The sequence below is a fragment of the Capra hircus genome, chromosome 25 (assembly GCF_001704415.2).
Source record: "Capra hircus breed San Clemente chromosome 25, ASM170441v1, whole genome shotgun sequence".
NCBI lineage: Eukaryota > Metazoa > Chordata > Mammalia > Artiodactyla > Bovidae > Capra > Capra hircus.
Window position 1 is genome coordinate 21,764,335 of NC_030832.1, and position 22,388 is coordinate 21,786,722.

General features: G+C 45.0%; 1 protein-coding gene across 2 annotated transcripts in view; it reads left to right on the forward strand.

The window, feature by feature from the left end:
• PRKCB (protein kinase C beta) overlaps positions 1 to 22,388 on the forward strand; it is a 375,680-nt gene that overhangs the window by 316,399 nt on the left and 36,893 nt on the right. For both annotated transcript variants that reach the window (XM_005697610.3, XM_013974872.2), the window contains exons 11-13: positions 12,277 to 12,368; positions 14,168 to 14,230; positions 19,778 to 19,916. In XM_005697610.3, the coding sequence (XP_005697667.2) occupies positions 12,277 to 12,368; positions 14,168 to 14,230; positions 19,778 to 19,916 (294 nt within the window). The remainder of the gene's footprint in view (positions 1 to 12,276; positions 12,369 to 14,167; positions 14,231 to 19,777; positions 19,917 to 22,388) is intronic.

The window sequence follows — 22,388 nt, forward strand, 5'->3', positions numbered from 1 at the left end:
GCACATAATGTCCAGTTGCCCCTCTTTTTGTATGTTGGCAACCAGAGGTGCTCTGTGTCTGGGTCCACGAATTCATAAAGGACTGTGAGGTGGTGATTTCCTAATTCTATCATTTCTTTTTCTTTATTAGTTGGATGCTTTTATAAAGAGAGACTTCTCTCACCTGTTTCTTTGTCCCCTGGTGATACAGTTCATCTAGAAATCAGGATAGATAGATGAGAGTTTTCTGTTACTTGACAGTTTTCATGAATTGGTTCACTGTTATGCCCCAAAGGTGACTCAAGTTTGCTTAATAGAGTCTTTGTAAAGAAAAATGTTAAGTGAGCAACAATTCACATCACATGAGACTTGGCAGAGAAGGAGAAGGGCATACATCTTACAAGTCCAAATCTCTAATGTTACCTTGGGGAGTTAAAGCCTGGAGGTATTCAAGTCACGACTAGACCCTTAGACCTCTAGACTCCCTCATTCCCACATCTTCTCTTTTATTGGCAGTTCCTAAATTGACTTGTGGAGATCACCAGATGAAGGACAGTTTCAGTGGTAAATAGACTAAGAAGGAGACCTTGTTCTCAAGGAAGAGCCTGGGCTATTTTGGAGCAGCAGTTTTCAATTTCAGTTGGATGTGTTGAGATTGGGGGAAATTGGTCGTTGGTGACTAATACTCATAAGTAAAGTATCTTCATTTGTAATTTACTGTTTTAAACCTGATAGAGTGGATTTGAGACTCTTCTTTTAACGTTGAGTCTTGAATTTCAGTATGCTTTCTGGAACTGAGGAGTAGGGCCTGGGCATGCATGGAAACGGTGCAACATCCTGGGTCCCCTCCACGAGCCGTCACCTGCCAGGGAAGAGCGATTAACAGGGAAGAGAATTGAGTGGATTGGAGTCTTGTGTGGGGAGAAAGGCCTCCTCTTGAAGACTGGCCCCATCCAGCAAGGCTGGGGATGGAACTGGTTGCTTTCTGGTTGGTGAGGATCAGATGAAATCATTATCCCATCTGTATTTGCAGGAAAAAAAAAAATGTAACTTCTCACATGCCTTGTGTGGTGGCCAAAATTTAAAAAAACAAAATAAACAAACAGAAGTACTGTAACTTTAAGTAGCAGAGTTATGCCTGGCTCAGGGAGATGTGTTTCCTGCCAGCTGAGTGTAAGGCCCTTGGGGGCTGAGCAGGGTCAGCAGAGAGGAAAGCCAAGACTTCTCCTATCTCACATCCAACACCACATCACTCAGCAGATGCTTATTGAGTGAAAGGCCCCCACTGAAATGCTTTTATTTACTTTTTCCTTTGTCTAAGCACTTGTATTTTAAGTTTCAGTTCAGTTCAGTCCCTCAGTTGTGAATCGCAGCACGCCAGGCCTCCCTGTCCATCACCAACTCCCGGAGTTCACCCAAACCCACGTCCATCGAGTCGGCTATGCCATCCAGCCATCTCATCCTCTGTCGACCTCTTTTCCTCCTGCCCCCAATCCCTCCCAGCATAAGAGTCTTTTCCAATGAGTCAACTCTTCGCATGAGGTGGCTAAAGTACTGGAGTTTCAGCTTCAGCATCAGTCCTTCCAATGAACACCCAGGACTGATCTTCTTTAGGATGGACTGGTTGGATCTCCTTGCAGTCCAAGGGACTCTCAAGAGTCTTCTCCAACACCACAGTTCAAAAGCATCAATTCTTTGATACTCAGCTTTCTTCACAGTCCAACTCTCACATCCATACATGACCACAGGAAAAAGCATAGCCTTAACTAGATGGATCTTTGTTGGCAAAGTAATATCTCTGCTCTTGAATATGCTGTCTAGGTTGGTCATAACTTTCCTTCCAAGGAGTAAGCGTCTTTTAATTTCATGGCTGCAATCATCATCTGCAGTGATTTGGGAGCCCCCCAAAATAAAGTCTGACACTGTTTCTACTATTTCCCATGAAGTGATGGGACCAGATGCCATGATCTTTGTTTTCTGAATGTTGAGCTTTAAGCCAACTTTTTCACTCTCCTCTTTCACTTTCATCAAGAGGCCTTTTTAGTTCCTCTTCCCTTTCTGCCATAAGGATGGTGTCGTCTGCATATCTGAGGTTATTGATATTTCTCCCAGCAATCTTGATTCCAGCTTGTGCTTCTTCCAGCCCAATGTTTCTCATGATGTACTCTGCACAGAAGTTATTTCAGAGATTTGATAATGCAATAGGGCTTCCTGGTCACTCAGTGGTTTAAAAAAATAAAAAATCTGCCTGCCAAGCAGGAGACTCGGGTTTGATCCCTGGTCTGGGAAGATCCTCTGGAGAAGGAAATGGCAACCCACCCCAGTATTCTTGCTTGGGAAATCCCCTGGGCAGAGGAGCTTGGCAGGCTACAGTCTATGGTGTTGCAGAAATGTTGGACATGACCTAGAGACTAAACAACAAGAATAATGCCTACAATATGTGAGACACAGGTCCAGCCATCTTAAGCCACATGGATGATGACCCCTGGATGGGTCCCAGCATCATCCCCATTTCACAGATGAGGGCACTAAAGCCATACGTAATAGCTCGTACATTTCAGGGCCAGGATTGGAAGCCAGGCAGCCAGGCTCCAAGGGGCTTTACACTTCATCACTACAGGGTGAGGTCTTCTGAGTGCATGTTCCCCGATTCCCATTTCATCTGACTCACCTGGGGTGGAACTGCCAGCAGCCAGCCTGTCTCTGAGCTTTAGCGGGGCCCCGACCACATCCCTCACCTGCTCCATAAAATATCACCCCTACTGCATCCCTCCACTTTCCACCCCTCTCCCTCCCTGGACTGAACCTGCCTCTCCATCTGAGCATCTGCCATCGTGTGGACCAGTGAATACTCCGCTTCATTCCAGCCTCACAAAGAATCTTGTGGTGGAAGGATTTATCTGACATCCCACCTTGAAGATGAAAGGACTGAGGATCTGGGACATGGAGGGTAGTTTGCCCTCGACACAGCACTGCTGAACCCAGAACCCAAGTTTTTCCTAATAGATTATGTTGAGTTGCTACCAAAATGGCCTTAACAGACAAAAACAATAAAAAGCGGCAGCTGGCATTAGTGTTCGGCGAGTGTCATACTCTGTACTCAACACTCTACAGATAACCTCTCATTTTATCCTCCTGACACCACGCTGGGTGAGCCCTGGAACTGCCCCCAGTGTAGAGATAAGGGCGCTGGTATTCTGAGAAGTAACTTGAGCAATGCCTCGTGGGAGTGGGGGAACGGCAATTCCCAGTTGCCATTCACAGTGCCCTCATCTGTGAAAAGGGGACAGGGGGCTGGGATTTGCTCTGTAGGACTCTAGAACCCTCAACCTTGAAGCCTTGCTAGCTTGCTTCCATCTTACGTCCAGATTCCTTTTTCTAGCTTATAAATTATCTTCACTGTCATGATCATGCCTGATTTTAACAAAGGCACCAAAAGCACATACTACTGTTCATGCGTCCTCAAAGGAAGCCAACCCTCAGGAATTTGCAATGGCTCAGCTTACACTGTAAGTGACAGTTTCCGTGGTGGCTCAGATGGTAAAGAATCTGCCTGCAGTGCAGAAGACCTGGATTTGATCCCTGGGTCGGGAAGGTCCCCTGGAGAAGGGAATGCAACCCACTCCAGTATTCTTCCACAGACAGAGGAGCCTGGCGGGCTTCCATCCATGGGGTCACAGAGAGGCGAACACAATTGAGTGACTAACACCTTGACTTTGATTTTTGACACTGTCGGTGAGTGGCAGGTGACCTAATGCCCCTTCAGGTGTTCATTTCACTAGGAAAGCATCACCCACTTGTCTCAGAAGGATATTATTATGATTGGAAAGACTTTATGGTCGGAGTGATTTTCAGATTTAGGGAGCCATGCATATAGGTGAGACAGAGCAGTATCAGCCCAGCTCAGGTGAGCAGGAAAGCCCGGGAAGGTGGTCGTCGTCACCTTCTGGAACTACATCTTCCCTGACCCCAGACTGGTGCTCTGGAGGTGGAGCCTGAGCTGGAGTAGACAATATCCCTAAAGCCAGCAGCCCTGGAAGTCAGATCATTACTGCCAGTCGGCAGACGGTACTAATGCTTATTGATTCTGTCAACAAGTATTTATTTGTTGACATAAATGTGTCAGGACCCAGCTGCACCACTGGGAGAATGCATCCATGAACAGAAGAGATAAAAGTCCCCCGTTCCTTTGGAATTTACGTTCGAGTGAGGGAGACAGATAATAAACAATAATAACAAAAAATAAGGGGGCAAGAGATGATGGATGAAGACCGAGATGCTATTTTTGATTGGATGATCGGGGCGGTGTTTCTGATAAGGATGACATTTGAGCAGAGACCAGAGCAAATGAGGGAGCGAGGGATGTGGATATCTCAGGGCAAAGTGTTCTAGACAGCAGGAAGAATGAGTGTAAACACCCCAGGCAGGGACATGCTTGGTGTGTTTGAGGAGCAGCGACCAGGCCAGTGTAGCCCGAGTGGAGTGTCATTTTGTATCTTGTGACCCAGAATTCCTTTATGAATCAGCTACCTTTAAAAAAAAAATGACAGATCTAGTGTAGCGTGCTGCACACTTGATATGTTTTTCTTGCTACAGACTTAGAATTTGAAAGATAGAAGATTCTTAATAAAAGAAAAAGAATCTTGATGGTGGTCAGAATAGATAAAAGGGAAAAAGACTCCCCACCGATGTATGAAACAGTTTTTGTCATCCTTAAAATGATGCAAATTTAATTTCAAAAAACTTGTTTAGAAAAGCAAAGTTACATCAGAAGTATTCTTAGACAACTGGATTTTTTAAATCCTTGAAAAATATGCATGGCTCAATTTAACAGAAGATGTAAGATATCAAATTCTATTTAAGAGATTGTTCTAAATGTGTTAAAATTGGATTTGCACATGGAAAAGAATCAGAGATATAGACAAATCGAAACATTAATTTGATTTAGGGAGGGGCCTGTGGGTAATTGTCTTCATTTTGAATTTATATTATTTCAGGAGAGTCTGTGATAAAATACCTTAAAAGTGTTGAATGTACCACAAGGTGGCAAAAGTTAATACTGAAATTGTTGTTCAATCGCTAAGCCATGTCCAAATCTTTGCAATCCCATGGACTATAGCATGCCAGGCTTCCCTGTCCTTCTCTATCTCCTGGAGCTTGCTCAAACTCTTGTCCATTGAGTTAGCGATGCCATCCTACCATCTCATCCTCTGTCTTCCTCTTCTCCTGCCTTCAGTCTTTCCCAGTACCAGGGTCTTTTCCAATGAGTCGGCTCTTTGGGTCAGGTGGCCACAGTATTGGAGCTTCAGCTTCTGCATCAATACACAGATGCAAAAGCCATCAGAAGGGGGTTGAATTTTTAGAGATTTGCTCATTAGAGGAACTGGTCTTAGGAGAATGGGGGTTAGGCCAATTTTTCTAGAAGTACAAAGGGATAAGTAGGAGCTTCTCAGTCAGATAAATCTAGGTCTGAGATTCCTGGCTGTGTGACTTCCAGGAATTCACTTAACAGATCTGAATATTGGTTTCATCGTCTTTAAAGTGACATAAGAAGTTTAGATTAAAAGAGATGGTATACAAAATGCAGAACAAATAATAAATGAGGCTACCCCTTAGAGCTGTGCTGTAGGGGCACCTGGCTGCCTGGGCACAAAAGGATTGCATTTCCTCCAGCCTTTTTGCAGTGTTTCCCAGGGACAGTTGTCAGCCCGGCACATTCATGCAATTTCCCAACTGCCAGTGGGCACAGGCAGTTGAGTCTCCTTAGCAAAACATCTATTTTAAATGTTTTCTTTTCAATTGAACATATGCACTTCTTTTTTTTTTAAATAGAATTAGATTTCATGAGTCATTGAAGGACAGAAGTTACTTCCTCCCCAAATTTGCTGTTGTGGCCCAGCAAGAACTCAGTTGCAAGGCATGCTGGGAGGGACGTCAACCCAGAATGCAGAAAGGGACACGGAAGAGGATGAGAATGACTCCGCTTGTAGAGCTGGCTCCTGATGACATGTCCATTGAGCACGGAGAGTGTCTAAGGGGTCCTTGTAATTCAGGGTCAAGTTTGGGTTGGCAGCAGTATCCAAGGATATGGTTAAATGTAAGAGTGTTGCTGTAGGAAGCTCTTGGCAATAGTCTCTATGGTTGAGTTGCAAGAAATAGAATACCCTTTTTCCAAATATTTCAAAGAAAATACTAGAAAGAAACGACCAAAAGGCAATACCTGAGCCTCACGAAGATCCAGAACTTCAAGGCTTTTTAGACTAAATCTCTGTTTCTTTCTCCGTGCTTTCTTTGTTTCTTCCTGCTCATGGTAACATGGCTTCCCTAGCCCCTGTTTGCCTGTCCGCCAAATTCCCACATTCCAATTCATACTCAGGAAAGAGAATCTGATTGGTTCAGCATAGGTCAGTTGTTTTATTCCTAGTCCAATCACCTAGTAATTGACTACTAGTTCAGTAGGAAACTTTAAGAGGAGTTGTGTCTACAGGGAAGGAATAATTGGTGCTCTTGTCAGGTGGGAGACAGCATCTTGAGTCCAAGGAGATCGATTGGGTTGGAGCAGGACATAGCCTGCTGCTAACAGTACAAATAGGTTATCCAGTGTCTCCAAGGAGAGGAAGCTGGAGAGATAGGTGTCTGGGCCTTAGGCAACTAAAGCCATCTAAGAATCTTGAGTGCAAGAAAGGACCCAGGAATGCAACTCAGGCATACGGAGCTGGGGTGGGTAGGAATGGACATAGCCTGCTTCTCTCTGCCCTCTTTATGGTGACCTTTGTGTATTCATTCAGTAATCAAAGGTCCATAGAATTCCAAGGAAGAAGAGAGATGGCGCTAGCCCCAGTCCATGGGGTTGCAAAGAGTCAGACACAACTGAGCGACGGAACTGAACTTGAGAACTTTGTTTTCTATGTGGAAGTGCGAAGCTTAGAAAGCTGAAAATGCAGTTTGAGGAGCATCAGATTGCATGATTCTGATAGTGATTCTTAGGCTTCAGAATACAGAGGAAATAAGGTGTCGCACCCTCATATGAATGAGGCTCCACCAGTTTGCGTGGACTCTGTGTGCATCATCTGTTACGTCTTTGCAAACTCCCTTTGGAGGAGAAGCGGTTCCTGTCCCTTCAAGGAGGCAGAGGAAGTTTAAGTAACTAATGCAAGATCTCAGAGTAAGCAGGATCTCTAGGACTTGCACTCAAGACAAGCCCATGCCACAGCGAGAGCCCTTAACTGCACAGCTTCTTGAGAGAAACAGATGGATCTCTACAGTAAGAGAACAGTTTACAGACAGGATTGATTCACTGACCAGCTTGGCAAATCACTAAAGATCATTAAATAGATTAACACTTACTGCAGCTCACCTTAGAGAGGGTACACGCTTAGAGTTGCCCACATTGCTGATTTTCTCTGTCCGGGATACCTTATTAAAAGTGGCAGGTGTCCTCCTGGCAGTTACATGGGCATCATGTCACATCCTCCTTTCAGCTGACTTAGAGGAACGGTGATTATCTCTTTAAATGCCCCGCCCTTTCCATGACCCCCCCTGGTGAACTCTGCACATGCAGTCCAGCCATTATTTTATTTTATTTTTTATTTGACTGCCTTGGGTCTTAGTTATGGCATGTGGTATCTAGTTTCCCCATCAGGCCCCCTGCATTGAGAGCATGGAGTCTTAATCACTGGACCACCAGGGAAGTCCCCAGTCATTATCCTCATACTCACACTCCAAATTTGAGAAATGCTATCCAACCATTTTGCACGCTGCAGTGACAGACAGATATTTAATTTATTTACTGATTGAACATGAGAGGTCATGGGGAAAGGAAATTTAAAATTAACTGAAGTTGTTTCACGCTTCAGGGACAAGGGCAGTGTGTAAATGAAAAATCACCACAATAACGAGGACAATTAGGGAGGAACACTTTGAAAGTTGAGCAGACTGGCTAGTTTGAGGGGAAAGATGGTGAGCTTGCCTTTCAGAGCCTTTAATTGGAGTTGACGGTGGAACACCCACGTAGAAACGTCCTATAGCCAGCTGGAGCCGACTGGAGCTCAGGAGAAAGGGAGAGGGTGGAAACTGAAGTCAAGATTCATCAGCCTAGAGCAGTGAGAGTTGATGTTTTGAGCTGTGACAAGTCCTCTTTGGAAAACAGAGCAAGTAGCAGGAGCAAGTAGCTGGACTTGGAGTCCAGACTCAATACCTACTTTCTAATGTCCACGTAGGAGGGGCCAGCAGATAGATCCTGATTCAAATCCACTGCACGTGACTGGGAGAACGATCTTTAAAACCTTGGAATAATTTTATAGAAACAGTAGGAGAGCAAAGTCAAATTTTAGGACAATATGGGGGGCAGGGGGCGGGAATGGGCTTCCCAGGTGGCTCAGATGGTAAAGAATCTACCTGCAATGCAGGTTACCCAGGTTCGATCCCTGAGTTGGGCAGATCCCCTGAAGAGGGGAATGGCTACCAATTCTGGCTTTCTTGCCTGGAGGATTCCATAGACAGAGGAGCCTGGTGGGCTACAGCCCATTGGATCACACAACTGAGCAAACTATCTATGGGGGGGGGGGGGTGGAATAATTATGCTAGAATTGGAGGTGTTGGTTGAAGGCCAGTTCATGAGCTGAAGTCCCCAGAGCTCACTCTCTCTACCTGTCGTGAAGTTTCTCTGAACACATCTTACTTTAGATGATGGCTTGAGTTAGTCATGTATTTGTCTGAACTGAGATTCTGAATTCTCTGCAGGCAAGACTTGCATCTTATCAATTTTGTTCCTTTAACTCCTGATACTGTGACTTACAAAAATAAATGCTCAGTTAAAGTTCTAAAAAGTTCACTTCCCTGCTCAAGATCGGCTCTAGCTTGCCCTTGGCAGTGCTTTCCAAAACTAATCTTCCTTGCTCTGGAGTGGGAGATGAACTTGGTGGTACAGGGACGTTTGTTTCTAAAGTAAGGCATTTAAGGGATTGATGTACCAAAAGCAGACTGGTTATAGTGTAGAGTCAACAGAGTCCAGGTAGGCATTTATTTTTTTAAAAGAGGAAACAGTGACTCTTCATTTGTGAATTTGATATGAAGTTTTAAAATTTTTAAGAAACTGTGTTTAAGTGGAAAAAAAAAAAGGTGAGTTAATGAAAAACTATTTTAAAATAAGTAAATGTTAGTAAATGAGTTAGATGGTATACTCGCTAAAGATCTTAAAGTGAGAAGACTGAAGTTTGGGTGGATGGCCCACCCTGCCTTGCTTGAATCTCCTCTTTTGTAACTCCGTGCATTCTACTCTCCCTTGCCAGAAGTGTTGTTCAGTTGCTCAGTCATGTCTGACTTTTTGTGACCCTATAGACTGCACAGCCCAGGCCTCCCTGTCCTTCACCATCTCCTGGAGTTTGCTCAAACTCATGTCCATTGAGTCAGTGAAGCCATCCAACCATCTCATCCTCTGTCGCCCCCTTCTCCTTCTGCCCTCAGCCTTTCCCAGCGTCAGGGTCTTTTCCAGTGAGTCGGCTCTTCAAATCAGTAGCTGTAAAATCAGGGGCTTCACGTGCTAGTGATATTTTTTCACAGTATGCATCAAAATAAACACAGAACTATAAAGGTAAAACCATATGCATCCATAGCCCACCTAAAATTATCTCCCTCCCCATTTTAGGAAATGTTGCCATTTGGAAGTTTATCTGGTCTCCCCACTTGCCTGGGGAATCCTTATTGTCGGGCACCGTGGATCATTCACAGCAGCATTTCTGGCAGTAGGAGAGCCTGGCGTAGAGTGGGCATCATTAAGTATTTGCTCGGAAAATGAAAGGACAGCAAGATGCCAGCCGTAATGTTTAATAGCTGAAGCACCGGTGTGCCAACACCACACTCGATACAGTTTAGAGATGACAGATCTCAGGGGGGCCCCACATACAGTTCGAGGTAGAAACAGACCACAGAACATGGCATTATCCACCCTGGAGTTCTCTCCCTGATGTTGGGATTCTAACTAATGAGTTTGGGGGGCGAGGGGCAAGTTGAGTTCTTCTAAGCAGAAAGCAAGCTCCTGAAATCTCTCCCTCACTCACTTCTCTCTCTCTGGCCAATGCCATCTGCTAGTTTTAAAAATAATTTTTAAAAGCAAGTGTTTTGGTTCTCTTCAACGTGCAGCAAAGACAGATGCTATTTTTAGGCTTGTTTTCTATCAAAAAACCCCCCCTAAGAACCAGGGGCTGGGTGTCGGCAGTTCTGGCTGACTGTCACCACTCTGCCACTAACTTGTAAGTGACCTTTTTGCAAATCTCATATGCCTTGGACACTGAGAACAGAAGTGATAATTCTGTCTCTCATTAGAGATGTTGAGAGGGTGAAGTAGCATCGGGGTGAGAAAGTCCTACAATAGTTCAAAAATAATTGATTAACCCATACCCCTCCCTTGTGGTCTGCCAGCATTTTTGACACATGGCTGGATTTCTGTATTCTCCCCTGGACAGAGAGCTCCCAGAAGGGAGGACACACCCACACATCCATGCAATGTCTGGGTGAGAACCTTATACAGGCAGCTGTATAATAAGAGGTTACAAGTGTAGACTCTGAAACCAACCTGCCCAGCTTCAAATCCTGCCAGAAATGGTAGTCCTTGTCACACTGAATTCTTTAGAGAGAGAAAATATATAAAGCGCTTTGTCACATAGCAAGTGCTTGCAAGGTGGTAGCTTTATTGAATGGTTGTTATCCTAATTATTGTACGCTCAGTATACATTTGACAAAAGCACATATGACTGTTATGTATAAGACAAAGTTCCGTGCACTGTAAGGAAGATTTTTTTTTTCAGTGGTAGATTAAACCTTTGCTGTATGGCCGCCATCATATTGTTGATCAGTTGCTCAATCGTGTCTGACTCTTGGCAACCCCGTAGACTGCAGCACGCCAGGTTTCCCTGCCCTTCACTATCTTCTGGAGTTTGTTCAGTCTCATTTCCCTTGAGTTGATGATGCCATCTGATAATCTCAACCTCTGTCACCCCCTTCTCCTCATGTTTGAATGCTTTATATATGTACCTACTCTATAGGACAGGTGAATCATGTCCACTTTACAGGAAGAGAAAAAGCTGGAGGTTTGAGAAGTTAAGTAACAGCAGTTATACAGCCAATAAGTGATGGAGAGAGACTTGAAATCCTGTATTGATTTCATAGGGACCCTTTGCCCTACACATTACTTCTCTACTAACTCCGCTCCTGGTCTAACAGCCCCGGACAATAGCTTCATGACTTTTGACAGCAAATCCCTCTTTTAAATTGGCAACCCAGCCAACATATAAATAAAACCCAAACACATATTTCACAACATCACCAGTCCTGGAAGCCACACACAGGATTTTTTACAGTATCCTGTTGGTTACAGAAGTCAGTCCTATTCATAGAGGGAAGGGACGACACCAGGAAGTGAACATCGGGCAGTGAAAATCACGGGAGGCGGCGCCTCATGGAGGCTGGCCTCCCACGGCTGCGTATTACCTGTCATACAATTATTCACTTCGTAGTCTTCACCCTTTATTAGAATTAGCTTTCTCTGAAATGATGGCCATTAAGTCACAAGGTTGATGTGCTGGTTGTATTTTCCAGTACAAACGAGAGTAAATTTAGCGTTACTAATTTTTTCCTAATTATTATTATTATTTTTTACTGTGCTGGGTCTTCACTGCTGCGCGGGCTTTCCCCTAGTTGCGGTGAGTGGGGGCTGCTCTCTAGGTGCGATGTGCGAGCTTCTCGTTGTGGTGGCCTCTCTTGCTGCGGCTCCAGGGCGGTAGAGTACAGGCGCGGTAGTTGTGGCGCATGCGCTTAGTTGCTCTGCAGCATGTGGGATCTTCATGGATCAGGAATGGAACTTGTATCTCCTGCACTGGCAAACGGATTCTTTGCTACTGAATCACCAGGCAAGCCCAGTGTTATTCTTTTTTTCTTTAATTTCAGAGACTTTTCTGGTGGTCCAATGGCTAAGACTCTGTGCTCTTAATTCGAGGGGCTTGGGTTCGATCCCTGATTGAGGAACTAGATCCCACATGCTGCCTCTAAGAGTTTGCATGCCACAACTAAAGACCAGCACAGCCAAATAAACAAAAAGATTTTTTTTTTTAAATTTCACGTTCTCCCTGTGTTCACGTGTGTACTTCCAATGGCACAAATAATCCATTTGGGGAATCAAGGCACCTGGCCTGTCGTCGAGTCCTGCGGGTTTGGATCATAAATCTCAGCTATTACCCGCTCTCCATCCGGGGCCCAAGAAACTCCAGAAGGCTGACTTTGCTCTTTGCTGTCTCCTCCCAGGATCGCCTGTACTTCGTGATGGAGTATGTGAACGGCGGTGACCTCATGTACCACATCCAGCAAGTAGGCCGGTTCAAGGAGCCTCACGCCGTGTAAGTGGTGCTGTGCTTTTCCCTTGGGATGAATAAGTGGGTGGTTAGTTCCTTTGGGTTTTTAGCCAAATAAGAATTTTAAATATCTTAGGCTTCTTGTTTAAGAGAAATGCGTGGCCGGGACAGAGGGTGTTCTGCTGAGATGGGCTATTTGTTTCTTGCTTAACACCCGCTAAGAGCTGGAAGCTTGAAAACCACAGCTATTTCTTGACCTCCACGTTTTGCCCCTGGCTCTTCAGGAAAGCCCTAAAAATTCCTTGGGGAATGTCACTGTAGGCTTTGTGTTTTCCTTTGCTCATATTGGTTAAGAGCTTACCATGTGCCAGGCTCAGAGATTTTAGAGACTTGCTCACAGTCACAGAGCTCGTGTGAGGCAGACCCAAAATTCTGACCCAGATCTTCCTTGCTCACGTTCTTGCTCCCTCTTAGCTGTCCTCATTCCAGGGAGATGAAAGCTCAAGCTGCATAGTGACTACACTCTGTGGCTCTTGGAGTGGGGAGACTGTCTCTGGATTTTTGGAAATCTGTTTCCCCTGCTGAGTCCATTCCATCACCTTCAGCCCACAAGGCAGCCGGTCTCTTTTGTCTGGAACACTCATTTCATCCTGGGTCTCCCTGCAGTTGGTGAATGGGTGTGTGGCAAGTCACAGGATCGGCAGTGCTAACCTCTCCTAGGGAGGTTGCTGGGTTCCTACTGTCCCTCCGGAAAGCCTGTAGGGCTCACCCAGGGCCCCATCCTGCCATTGCAGAGGCCTCCTGGCGCCCATGCAGCTCAGCCTTGCCCCCTTTCTTCCCCCCTGCCCAGGTCATAAGCACTGATTCTGGGAGGGTTACCATTCCCCTGCTTCCAGGTCATGCCATTTGTGTGTCTTGGCACAATTCTAATGGGTTGCTTAGAAGTAAAAGGACTTCTAACATCTAATTGACCACTGACCTTTATTCCATTATCATATGAGACACATTGTCAGGACACTTTACAGAGTTCCCCAAAGCCCTGCCCAGCCTTTACAACTGGGCTTTCTGGGTCTCCCAAAATCTCTCTCTTAGATTTTGAAAATGAAAAGTTAACACTTCAGCCAGATGCTGTTTCCAATTCTGGCTGTGCTGTTTATTAGCTGTGTAACTTGGTCAGGGTATTTCCTGTCACTAAGCCTCAGTTTCCTCATTTGAGGAACAGGGAGGTAATTGTAGCACCTTGTTGCTCTTTAGTCACTCAGCTGTGTCTGACTTTTTGTGATCCCATGGATTGTAACCCACCTGGCTCCCCTGTCCATGGGATTTTCCAGGCAAGAATACTGGAGTGGGTTGCCATTTCCTTCTCCAGGGGATTGTCCCAATCCAGGGATTGAACCTGTGTCTCTTGCATTGGCAGGCATATTCTTTACCACAGAGCCACTACCTTATAAGGTTATTGTCAAGACTGAATCAGATAATAACCTGAAATGATACAAGGTCGATGGTAAGCCTTCCACAGATGTTAGGTGTTGTCATTGAGATATTTTAACTTGTCATCTGAAACAATCCTTCTCTAGCCAGTTCATCATATCCTGTGGCCTCCTCCCCACTAAACAGTTGCTGAACCTCTGCCCACCCTATTTGGTCCTTAAAGCAACCTCATAGCTCTCTAAACCCTGTTCATCCATCCAGACTCCCATACTTCGTTTTATGAGCTGTGTGGTTGACCATCCAAGGTGAGACATTCATGCCCTATGCTCAGTTCAATATTGTATTGAATTCTGAGAGTTGCGGGCATATGGTGTCCTTGAATTTCTCCATTGCTTTTTTTTTTTTAATTTCAGATTTTACGCTGCAGAAATTGCCATCGGTCTGTTCTTCTTGCAGAGCAAGGGCATCATTTACCGGTAAGCGAACACTGCTGTACTTTCCATCTCCTCGGCTCCCTCGGCTCCTCCCTTCCCTGCCTCTTTCTTTAACTGCTTTTAAAATTAGAATCCATGGTGGGGGAGGAATCCTCCAGTACTAACTTGGGCATGTGCTCTGCCAGGCAGCATCGCCCACTGCCCTGGCAAAGTTTGGGCAGCTCTGTATGATGATAGAAGATCTTGATGGACTCTGCCTCCAAAGATGGTTCGGAGCCTCAGATGTGAGACCATTTGCTCTAAGAGGAGGAGGCTAACCACTGGGGACCCAGCACGTCCTTCTCCTCCCCGTGGACCCCACATTTGGGAAGCAAGCAAAGACTTGGCTGGCAGAATGTGCTGGATCATATTATTATGAAACAAATTTCTTTCTTTCTTTCTCTTTCCTTCTTTCTCTCTCTCACTCTCTTTCTTTCTTTTTGTGCTATGTAACTACAGTTTGGGAATGGATCTCTGAGTAGCTTGCCCTGAAAGACAGGATTAAGTTCAGGACTTGGCATTTGCCCATTTTTGGAGGAGCAAGCGTATGATCATAGATGGATGAGTCATCCCACTTTATATCTCATGCAAGGCAGACTGTGGAGCCTGGGGCTGCTATTTGTCAGTGAGTCCAGGGTGTATAATTCTCCTTATACCACATAGATGCAAGCATTCCAGTACAGGCTCGGGCTGGTTTGTTGTACAAGGGAGGCTGGCATGTGGCACGGGGCTTCCAAAGGACACTTGGCCCAAGTGAGGGTCTGTTTAAAAGATCTTGAAGAGTCATCAAAGTCCATTTGATTCACTGATTTGATAAACATTTCTTGAAAGCCCACCATGTCATATACTGGCCTCTACTCTAGGTGGGGGGATGCACTGTGAAGAAAACGGACAAAGGCCAGCCTTTGTAGAGCTCAGATTCCAGTGGTGGAAGACAGATCCCGTAACTCATAAAAATGCTGTCTATAGTGAGAAGTACTATGGAGGGAAGTCAAATAGGAGAGGGGGCTGATGTGGGCTGGGTGGTGGTGCTTGCCTGACATTCCATAGAGAGCATGAGATTGGGGTCTGAAGAGTTAGGGAAGACCCTCGGAAGCCTGGTCTTCCTAAAGCAACTGAAGGACATAGGAATAAAAGGCATAAAGAGATTAGCTTGGTGATCTCAAGGCAGAAGGTGGAAGTGAGGCTGCTGGCCCTGGTGGGATGGAAGGTGAGGGTCCTTGCCAGAATCCTGCAGAGTCCTGGGGCTTTTTTTCACTCCTTGAGGTAGCAGGTCCTGAGTGCATTGAGTCCCCACTTTGCCTGTGTGCTCCTGATAACAGAGGAATGAAAGTCAAGAAACAGAGTGGCTTTACCTGGCACAGCCCTGATCTCAGTAAAGAAATAGAAACAGCGAGTGACCATAATAATTTCAACTGTAAATAGTGTAGTCATGCTCACCCTCAATGAACATGTGTCACCATGCATGCATGAAATGGGACCCGTGAAGCCTCTGACTCCCCCAGCTTCCCCTTTGACTGTCATAGTGGGAGCATCTTGTACTGGATGTAATTCTGGTGTTGAAAGGTACACATTATCTTCTGTATGACATGAAGACCCCTACATTCAAGTTGATGACTTCAGCTGGTGCTTAAACCAAAGAACAGGGGATCATGGGTAATTGTTCACTCTACACGATTTTCTCCTTACGTGCTGACATTTGAACCTGACTCCTCTATGGGATGGGCTTTCACCAGAATAGAATCAGGCACTTAAGCATTGCTGAAAAAATAAATTAAGGGACTATAAGTTTATTGGAAGAAAACTCAGTCTCATGGGAGGAACCAGGACAGAAAATGATTTGAGTTCTTGCCAACAGGTCTGGGATTCAAGGCAAGGTTTCTAATATATCAGGGAACTAGACTGGAATCTGGGATCCATCGGTCCAGGTCATAAAATCCAAAGATTAAGATTCTAAGTGCTAGACCATGCCTGAATGCAAAGCTTTTTCTCCTAACTGTACATTCTTCCTTTCCTCCTCCATTATATTTGTCATTCTTTTAAGCCACTCACCCTCTGAACCCCTTTCATTTGTGGGAAGGAATGGAGTCCATATCTTCCTCTAAAGATTTAACACAGCAGATACTTTTGCAGCCTTCCTATAGGAAGCACAGACACACAACTCAGGCTCTGATGCTCATCACATTCACCGAAGACGTTGAATCGGAAGTTAGTGGCCAGGAAGCAGAGCCTGTAGGATGGAGAGTGGACGTAGTCATCAGCTATGCCTAGTTCCCAGAGGTGTGAGGGGAAGTGGTTCTTAGGAATAGAACCCAGAGTCCAGCACGAGGGCCTCATGGAACAAGGGACAATGTCTGTACCCAATGGTGGCATCAGGGGCGCCCTCACCGGGTCGTTTCTGTGCCGGTTAGTCATTGTTCATGGCTGCATAGCCTCCAAGTCTGCTCCGCCAGCCTTTTTGGAGACCCTCAGAGCTCCCCCAGTTCCTTTCTAAAAACTCCTTTTTTGGCTGAAATAGTCAGAGTTGGTTTCTGTTGCTCACAGTCAGGAACTTTGGTGGAGATGGCAATTGATAATCAAATGAAAACTGCAGAAAATTTACATGACAGAAGATAAATGGTTTTATAAGTTCACAGAGATTGGTTTCATGGTGGCAGAGTCTTTCTAGGGGCGTCCCTGATGGCTCAGCGGGTAAAGAATCCACCTGCAATGCAGGAGACACGGGTTCGATCTCTGGCTTGAGAAGATCCCCTGGAGGAGGGCATGGCTACCCACTCCAGTAGTCTTGCCTGGAGAATCCCATGGATTGAGGAGCCTGGTGGGCTACAGTCCAAAGGGTTGCAAGGAGTCGTACATGACTGAGCAAATGAGCACATCCACACAAAGTCCTTTTAAATGTTATAAATGCCCTTCTTCTTCATTTGGGTCTCTGGTTATTCGGATAGCTCTCAAGTAAAGAGGGTGAGGACTCATAGTAGACTTGTCCCCTCTGAGGACCACGGCTGGAGATGTTGGGCGAGGGGAAGATGAAAGACTTCCAAACTTAGTGTCTGATTTGTAGATTGCCATCCTTGGAATGTGTATTGATTTTGCTCTTGATGGATTTGTGAACATGAGGACATTTGGCCAGCCCCCTTTAGAAGCATAGATGAGGATTTATTACATTAAACAAAAGAATGGAGTGGACTATCAAAATATTATTATGTGACCGTTTGCTCCAGCCCCATGACCTGCTGGCTCTTAACATTGGAAGCTCCTTTTCTATAATAGACAGAGATGTCACCACTTTTGGGGTTGCTCCAACTGCCTGTTTAGGGGCATGTGGTCAGGCTGAGGGAAATGTCATGGGTCTCTGTTAATCAAATCACACGCAGACCTGGTATGTTTATTGCTTCCGAGTCTAGCTTTTCTAAGTTCTAAGCAGGCCTTCAGAGACCACTGTGGCTTGTAGAGAAGCATGAAGGTTGGATATGGGTAGTACCATGGACAGCAGTAGAGATCCTAGGATGGTGCTGCTGTTGGTAAACAGTGGAGTGCAAATGGGCTTCCCCTTGGATGAAGAGACCTCACAGACACAGATAGGAGATGCCAACATATATTTTCAGGTTGTATTCTTTTAGTTAAAAATTATGACAGCAACTCGATTGAAACGAACTTTTGTTAAAAGAGGCGTGTTATGGCTGACATCGGAGAAGGCTGACATCAAAGAAGTACTCCAGTACTCTTGCCTGGAAAATCCCATGGACGGAGGAGCTGGTAGGCTACAGTCCATGGGGTCGCGAAGTCAGGCACGACTGAGAGACTTCACTTTCACATTTCACTTTCATGCACTGGAGAAGGAAATGGCAACCCACTCCAGTGTTCTTGCCTGGAAAATCCCAGGGATGGGGGAGCCTGGTGGGCTGCCGTCTGTGGCGTCACACAGAGTCGGACACGACTGAAGCGACTTAGCAGCAGCAGCAGCATGGCTGACATAAGGGGAAAGTCTAGGATTGGGGCTCAAATGATGTTATGAGCATTTATTCGCTCCCTCTGAGTTCTGCTATATCTATAGTAGCTTTCTTCCCTCCACCTTGTGACCCCTTGCACAACCAGATTTAGTTTCTACCACCAGAGCAATCCTGCTGTAAAAAGAGTCCAGATCTTTCCTGAGGGTGCCAGCAAAAATGTTGGGGCTGATGTTAATGTTCAGAGGCTTTGATCAGCTCATATGGGGTCACATGGCCAATCCTGAACTGTGACCAGAAACTGTGATCCACTGTGACTAGCAGGATGGAGTATTTCCACTGGCCAGGACAGGGCCACATGACCACTCCTGGAAGCAGGAGTTAAGTTCAGCATCACCAACTTCATATGGCTTGAGAATCAGGGAAGCTGTTTCTTCAAAGAAATATTAGGATGTTCTCACCCCAAGATTCTAGAATAGGCAGAGCCACAGATGTCCACCACCCAGCAAAGGTGATTTGAGGGAGAGATCTGAACTGAACGGTAGATCCCTTAACCTTTGAGGAAGTTGGGTTTCTAATGGGATTGAGGAAGTCTGCCCCATAGATCATACCTACTCACGGGTGCTGAAACACCCAAGTGATGACTTTGGAATCAGTGTTATGGGAGGAGGAAAGTGTAATGCTACTGGAGTCATCAGATATGCTAGAAATATCCAAGGGTCCCCAAACATCAAACTCTACCCATCAACACAGATGACATAGAATGAGAGTGGAGCCCATGTCGTTTAGGGCATCACTCTTTGAAGGTGATACCTTCCTGATCCTCTGTTATAGTAACCTCCCCCCGTTCCTGTCCACCTCATCATTCTTTTTATTTCCTTCATATCATTCATCAGAAGCTACAATAAGCCTGCTTATAGATTTGAATACTTGGTAATTGACTTTATCCCTCTACTAGAATTTAATCTGAATAAGAGCAAGATGCTTGATTATCTTGTTCATAATATACTTTGCTCCAAGCATAGTGTCTGTCGCAAAGTAGGTGTGCAACAAATATGTTTTGATTGGAAGTCAGTAGAAACCCCTGGGTTCATGACCTAGGAACTTAGGGGAGCGTGGGGTTCTTGGTGGTAAATAAGATGCTTTCAATCAGGTTTTTTTTCCTTCATGCTCTTCAGAGATTTTTTGTTAAATGATAGTTTTGTATAAAACCTTCCTATGAAACGTAAGGGATCCTGATGTTGCAAAGGTCATCTCTAGAGATGCCTCCAGGTAAAGGACACTTCTGTGGATTCTCTGCCCAGATGGAGGAAGCTTCTGTTTTATTTAGCTGTCTGTGGATAGCTCTTCTCAGAGTTGCTGTCTCATTGCATCCTCCCAAGATACTTGGCACAGTTGCTGCTACAGGAAAAGAAAAGCACAGAGGGTTGCAGACCCTCGTGTCTCCCTGCCAGATCATAAGCTATTAGAGGGTGAGGACTGGGTTGTACTCACTGCTGTGCCCCCACCAGGCATGGTACAGCGTTCTGCACGTAGTAACTGGATGTTTGTTGACTCAAAAGAAACAGCATTTAATTCAGCCCCTGAATCTGTGTCCCCACAGTGACCTGAAACTTGACAATGTGATGCTGGATTCCGAGGGCCACATCAAGATCGCTGATTTTGGCATGTGTAAGGAAAACATCTGGGATGGGGTGACAACCAAGACCTTCTGCGGCACCCCAGACTACATCGCCCCCGAGGTGAGCTGACGCCAACCCCTCAGGCGTGTCTGTGTTGTCTTGATGTCTTCCCTGAGCCCTAGATGGCCACACTGCAGCTGGGAGAGGTCTAAGGGGTACCAGACAAGCAGGACCTCAGGCTGGTCCTTCTCCTAGACTCTAAATCGTTCCTTTGAGATCACACATGTAAATTAACTTAGCACACATCCCAGAAGCTCAGACCCAAAATACATCAAGGTTCGGGAGAAAATTTAAATAAAACTCAAAAGAACCATCCACCACACATCAGTAAGATTCTTCGTCAAGCTGCTGTGGCTCATGGCCATATGATACCTCCTAATTATGCCACTGAAACGTGTGTTCAGGGGAGACGGAAAGGCAGAGAAGGAGTAAGAGAAAGAGAGATTGATTCCCGGGACAGACATATGACACAGGGTCTGTGTGTGCACAGGTGTGCAGTAGTTGTGCTGAATCCTAAAAGACTCAGCATTTTTCTTCCTGTGATTAAGATATAAATGAAAGTGTGAAGATTTATTTTAGTGCCTCCCCCTCCCTTCCCAGAGGATGCGGTCAGTTGCAGAATGGATTTCCCCAACGTGTCATGGTACAAAAATTTGTGCCAGATGATAGCCTCCCTTTTTCTCTGAAGTGGTGCTCAGGAAGGTGGCATCCTGCAATCTGTTACTGGATTTTTATGGAAAGGAACTGCGAGCTTGGCATAGAGTCTTGGAAATGGACATTCTCGAATTCCTCTCTTCCTGACTGTTAAGGCTTCATATGTAACAATGGTGATGGGAGGACCTGTGTCACTAAGTAACCTGGCACTAAATTTAAAACCTGCCTACTCTGTTACCAAAACTCCTCCTCTTTTAGGAATCTAGTTTGCAACATACACACATACAGACACACAAACACACACCATACTCGGAAGGTATGTCCTCAAAGTCGTTTCTTCATTGCAGCACTATTTTTAATAATAAAAAATAGGACACAGTCTCAGTGACTACCAGTGAAGGAAAAGGGTTGCAATTCATGTTAAGAAATATTATGCAGTTCTATTTGCAGCACTGTTTATAATAGCCAGGACATGGAAACAACCTAGATGTCCATCAGCAGATGAATGGATAAGAAAGCAGTGGTACATATACACAATGGAGTATTACTCAGCCGTTAAAAAGAATACATTTGAATCAGTTCTGATGAGATGAATGAAACTGGAGCTGATTATACAGAGTGAAGTAAGCCAGAAAGAAAAACACCAATACAGTATACTAACACATATATATGGAATTTAGAAAGATGGCAATGATGACCCTGTATGCAAGACAGCAAAAAAGACACAGATGTGTATAGCGGACTTTTGGACTCAGAGGGAGAGGGAGAGGGTGGGATGATTTGGGAGAATGGCATTGAAACATGTATACTATCATGTAAGAATCGAATCACCAGTCTATGTCTGATGCAGGATACAGCATGCTTGGGGCTGGTGCACGGGGATGACCCAGAGGGATGTTGTGGGGAGGGAGGTGGAAGGGGGGTTCATGTTTGGGATTGCATGGACACCCGTGGTGGATTCATGTCAATGTATGGCAAAACCAATACAGTATTGTAAAGTAAAATAAAGTAAAAATAAAAATTTAATTAAAAAAAGAAAGAAATATTATGCAGCCCTTATAAAGATCAGAGCACACCTGTCTGTATTAACTTGAACAGTGTTTGTTAATCAAGGGATCGGCAGTAGGTTGAATGATTTATAGTGTGGAATACTGTGCTGTGCTTAGTCGCTCAGTCGTGTTCAACTCTTTGCGACCCCATGGACTGTAGCCCAGCAGGCTCCTCTGTCCGTGGGATTCTCCAGGCAAGACTACTGGAGTGGGTTACCATCCATGCCCTCCTCAGTGTGGAATACTATTAGGCCTCAATTCAAAAAGTGAATGAGACGTATATGCAGATATTAAAACATTGTTAAGAGGGAAAAAGTCAAGTTACAGAATGATGAATACAGTATGATGCCACTTATGGTAAATAACAATACACAGAATGCTGCTATATGTTTCTTACGAGTATGTAGATACGCATGCAGAAGTATAGAAGATGCATGAAGATTCCAGACTGGTTTTACAACACTGGTTGCCTCTGAGGATAAGGCCATTGTAAATCTTAATCGGTATACTGTTTTAATTTTGCACAAGGTAAATGTACTTGTGTATTATCTGAGGAATTGAAAAGTAATCCTTTGAGCACTTAACCCTTTATTAGGACCCAGTGGAGTTGTCCCTGTGTGACATACATTGCTTTATTATCACTGTGTTAATTAGTTAGGATATCAGATACAGTTCTTTGATCTGCTGTGAGTTCAGTGATCTCTGGTTCACAAAGCCTGCTGCCCTTTACTATCACCTGGGGAGTTTTTGTTATTTTTTTAAGTAATCGATTTTTTCCCCTCCACACAGCATGCAGGATGTTAGCTCCCCAACCAGGGATTGAACCCTT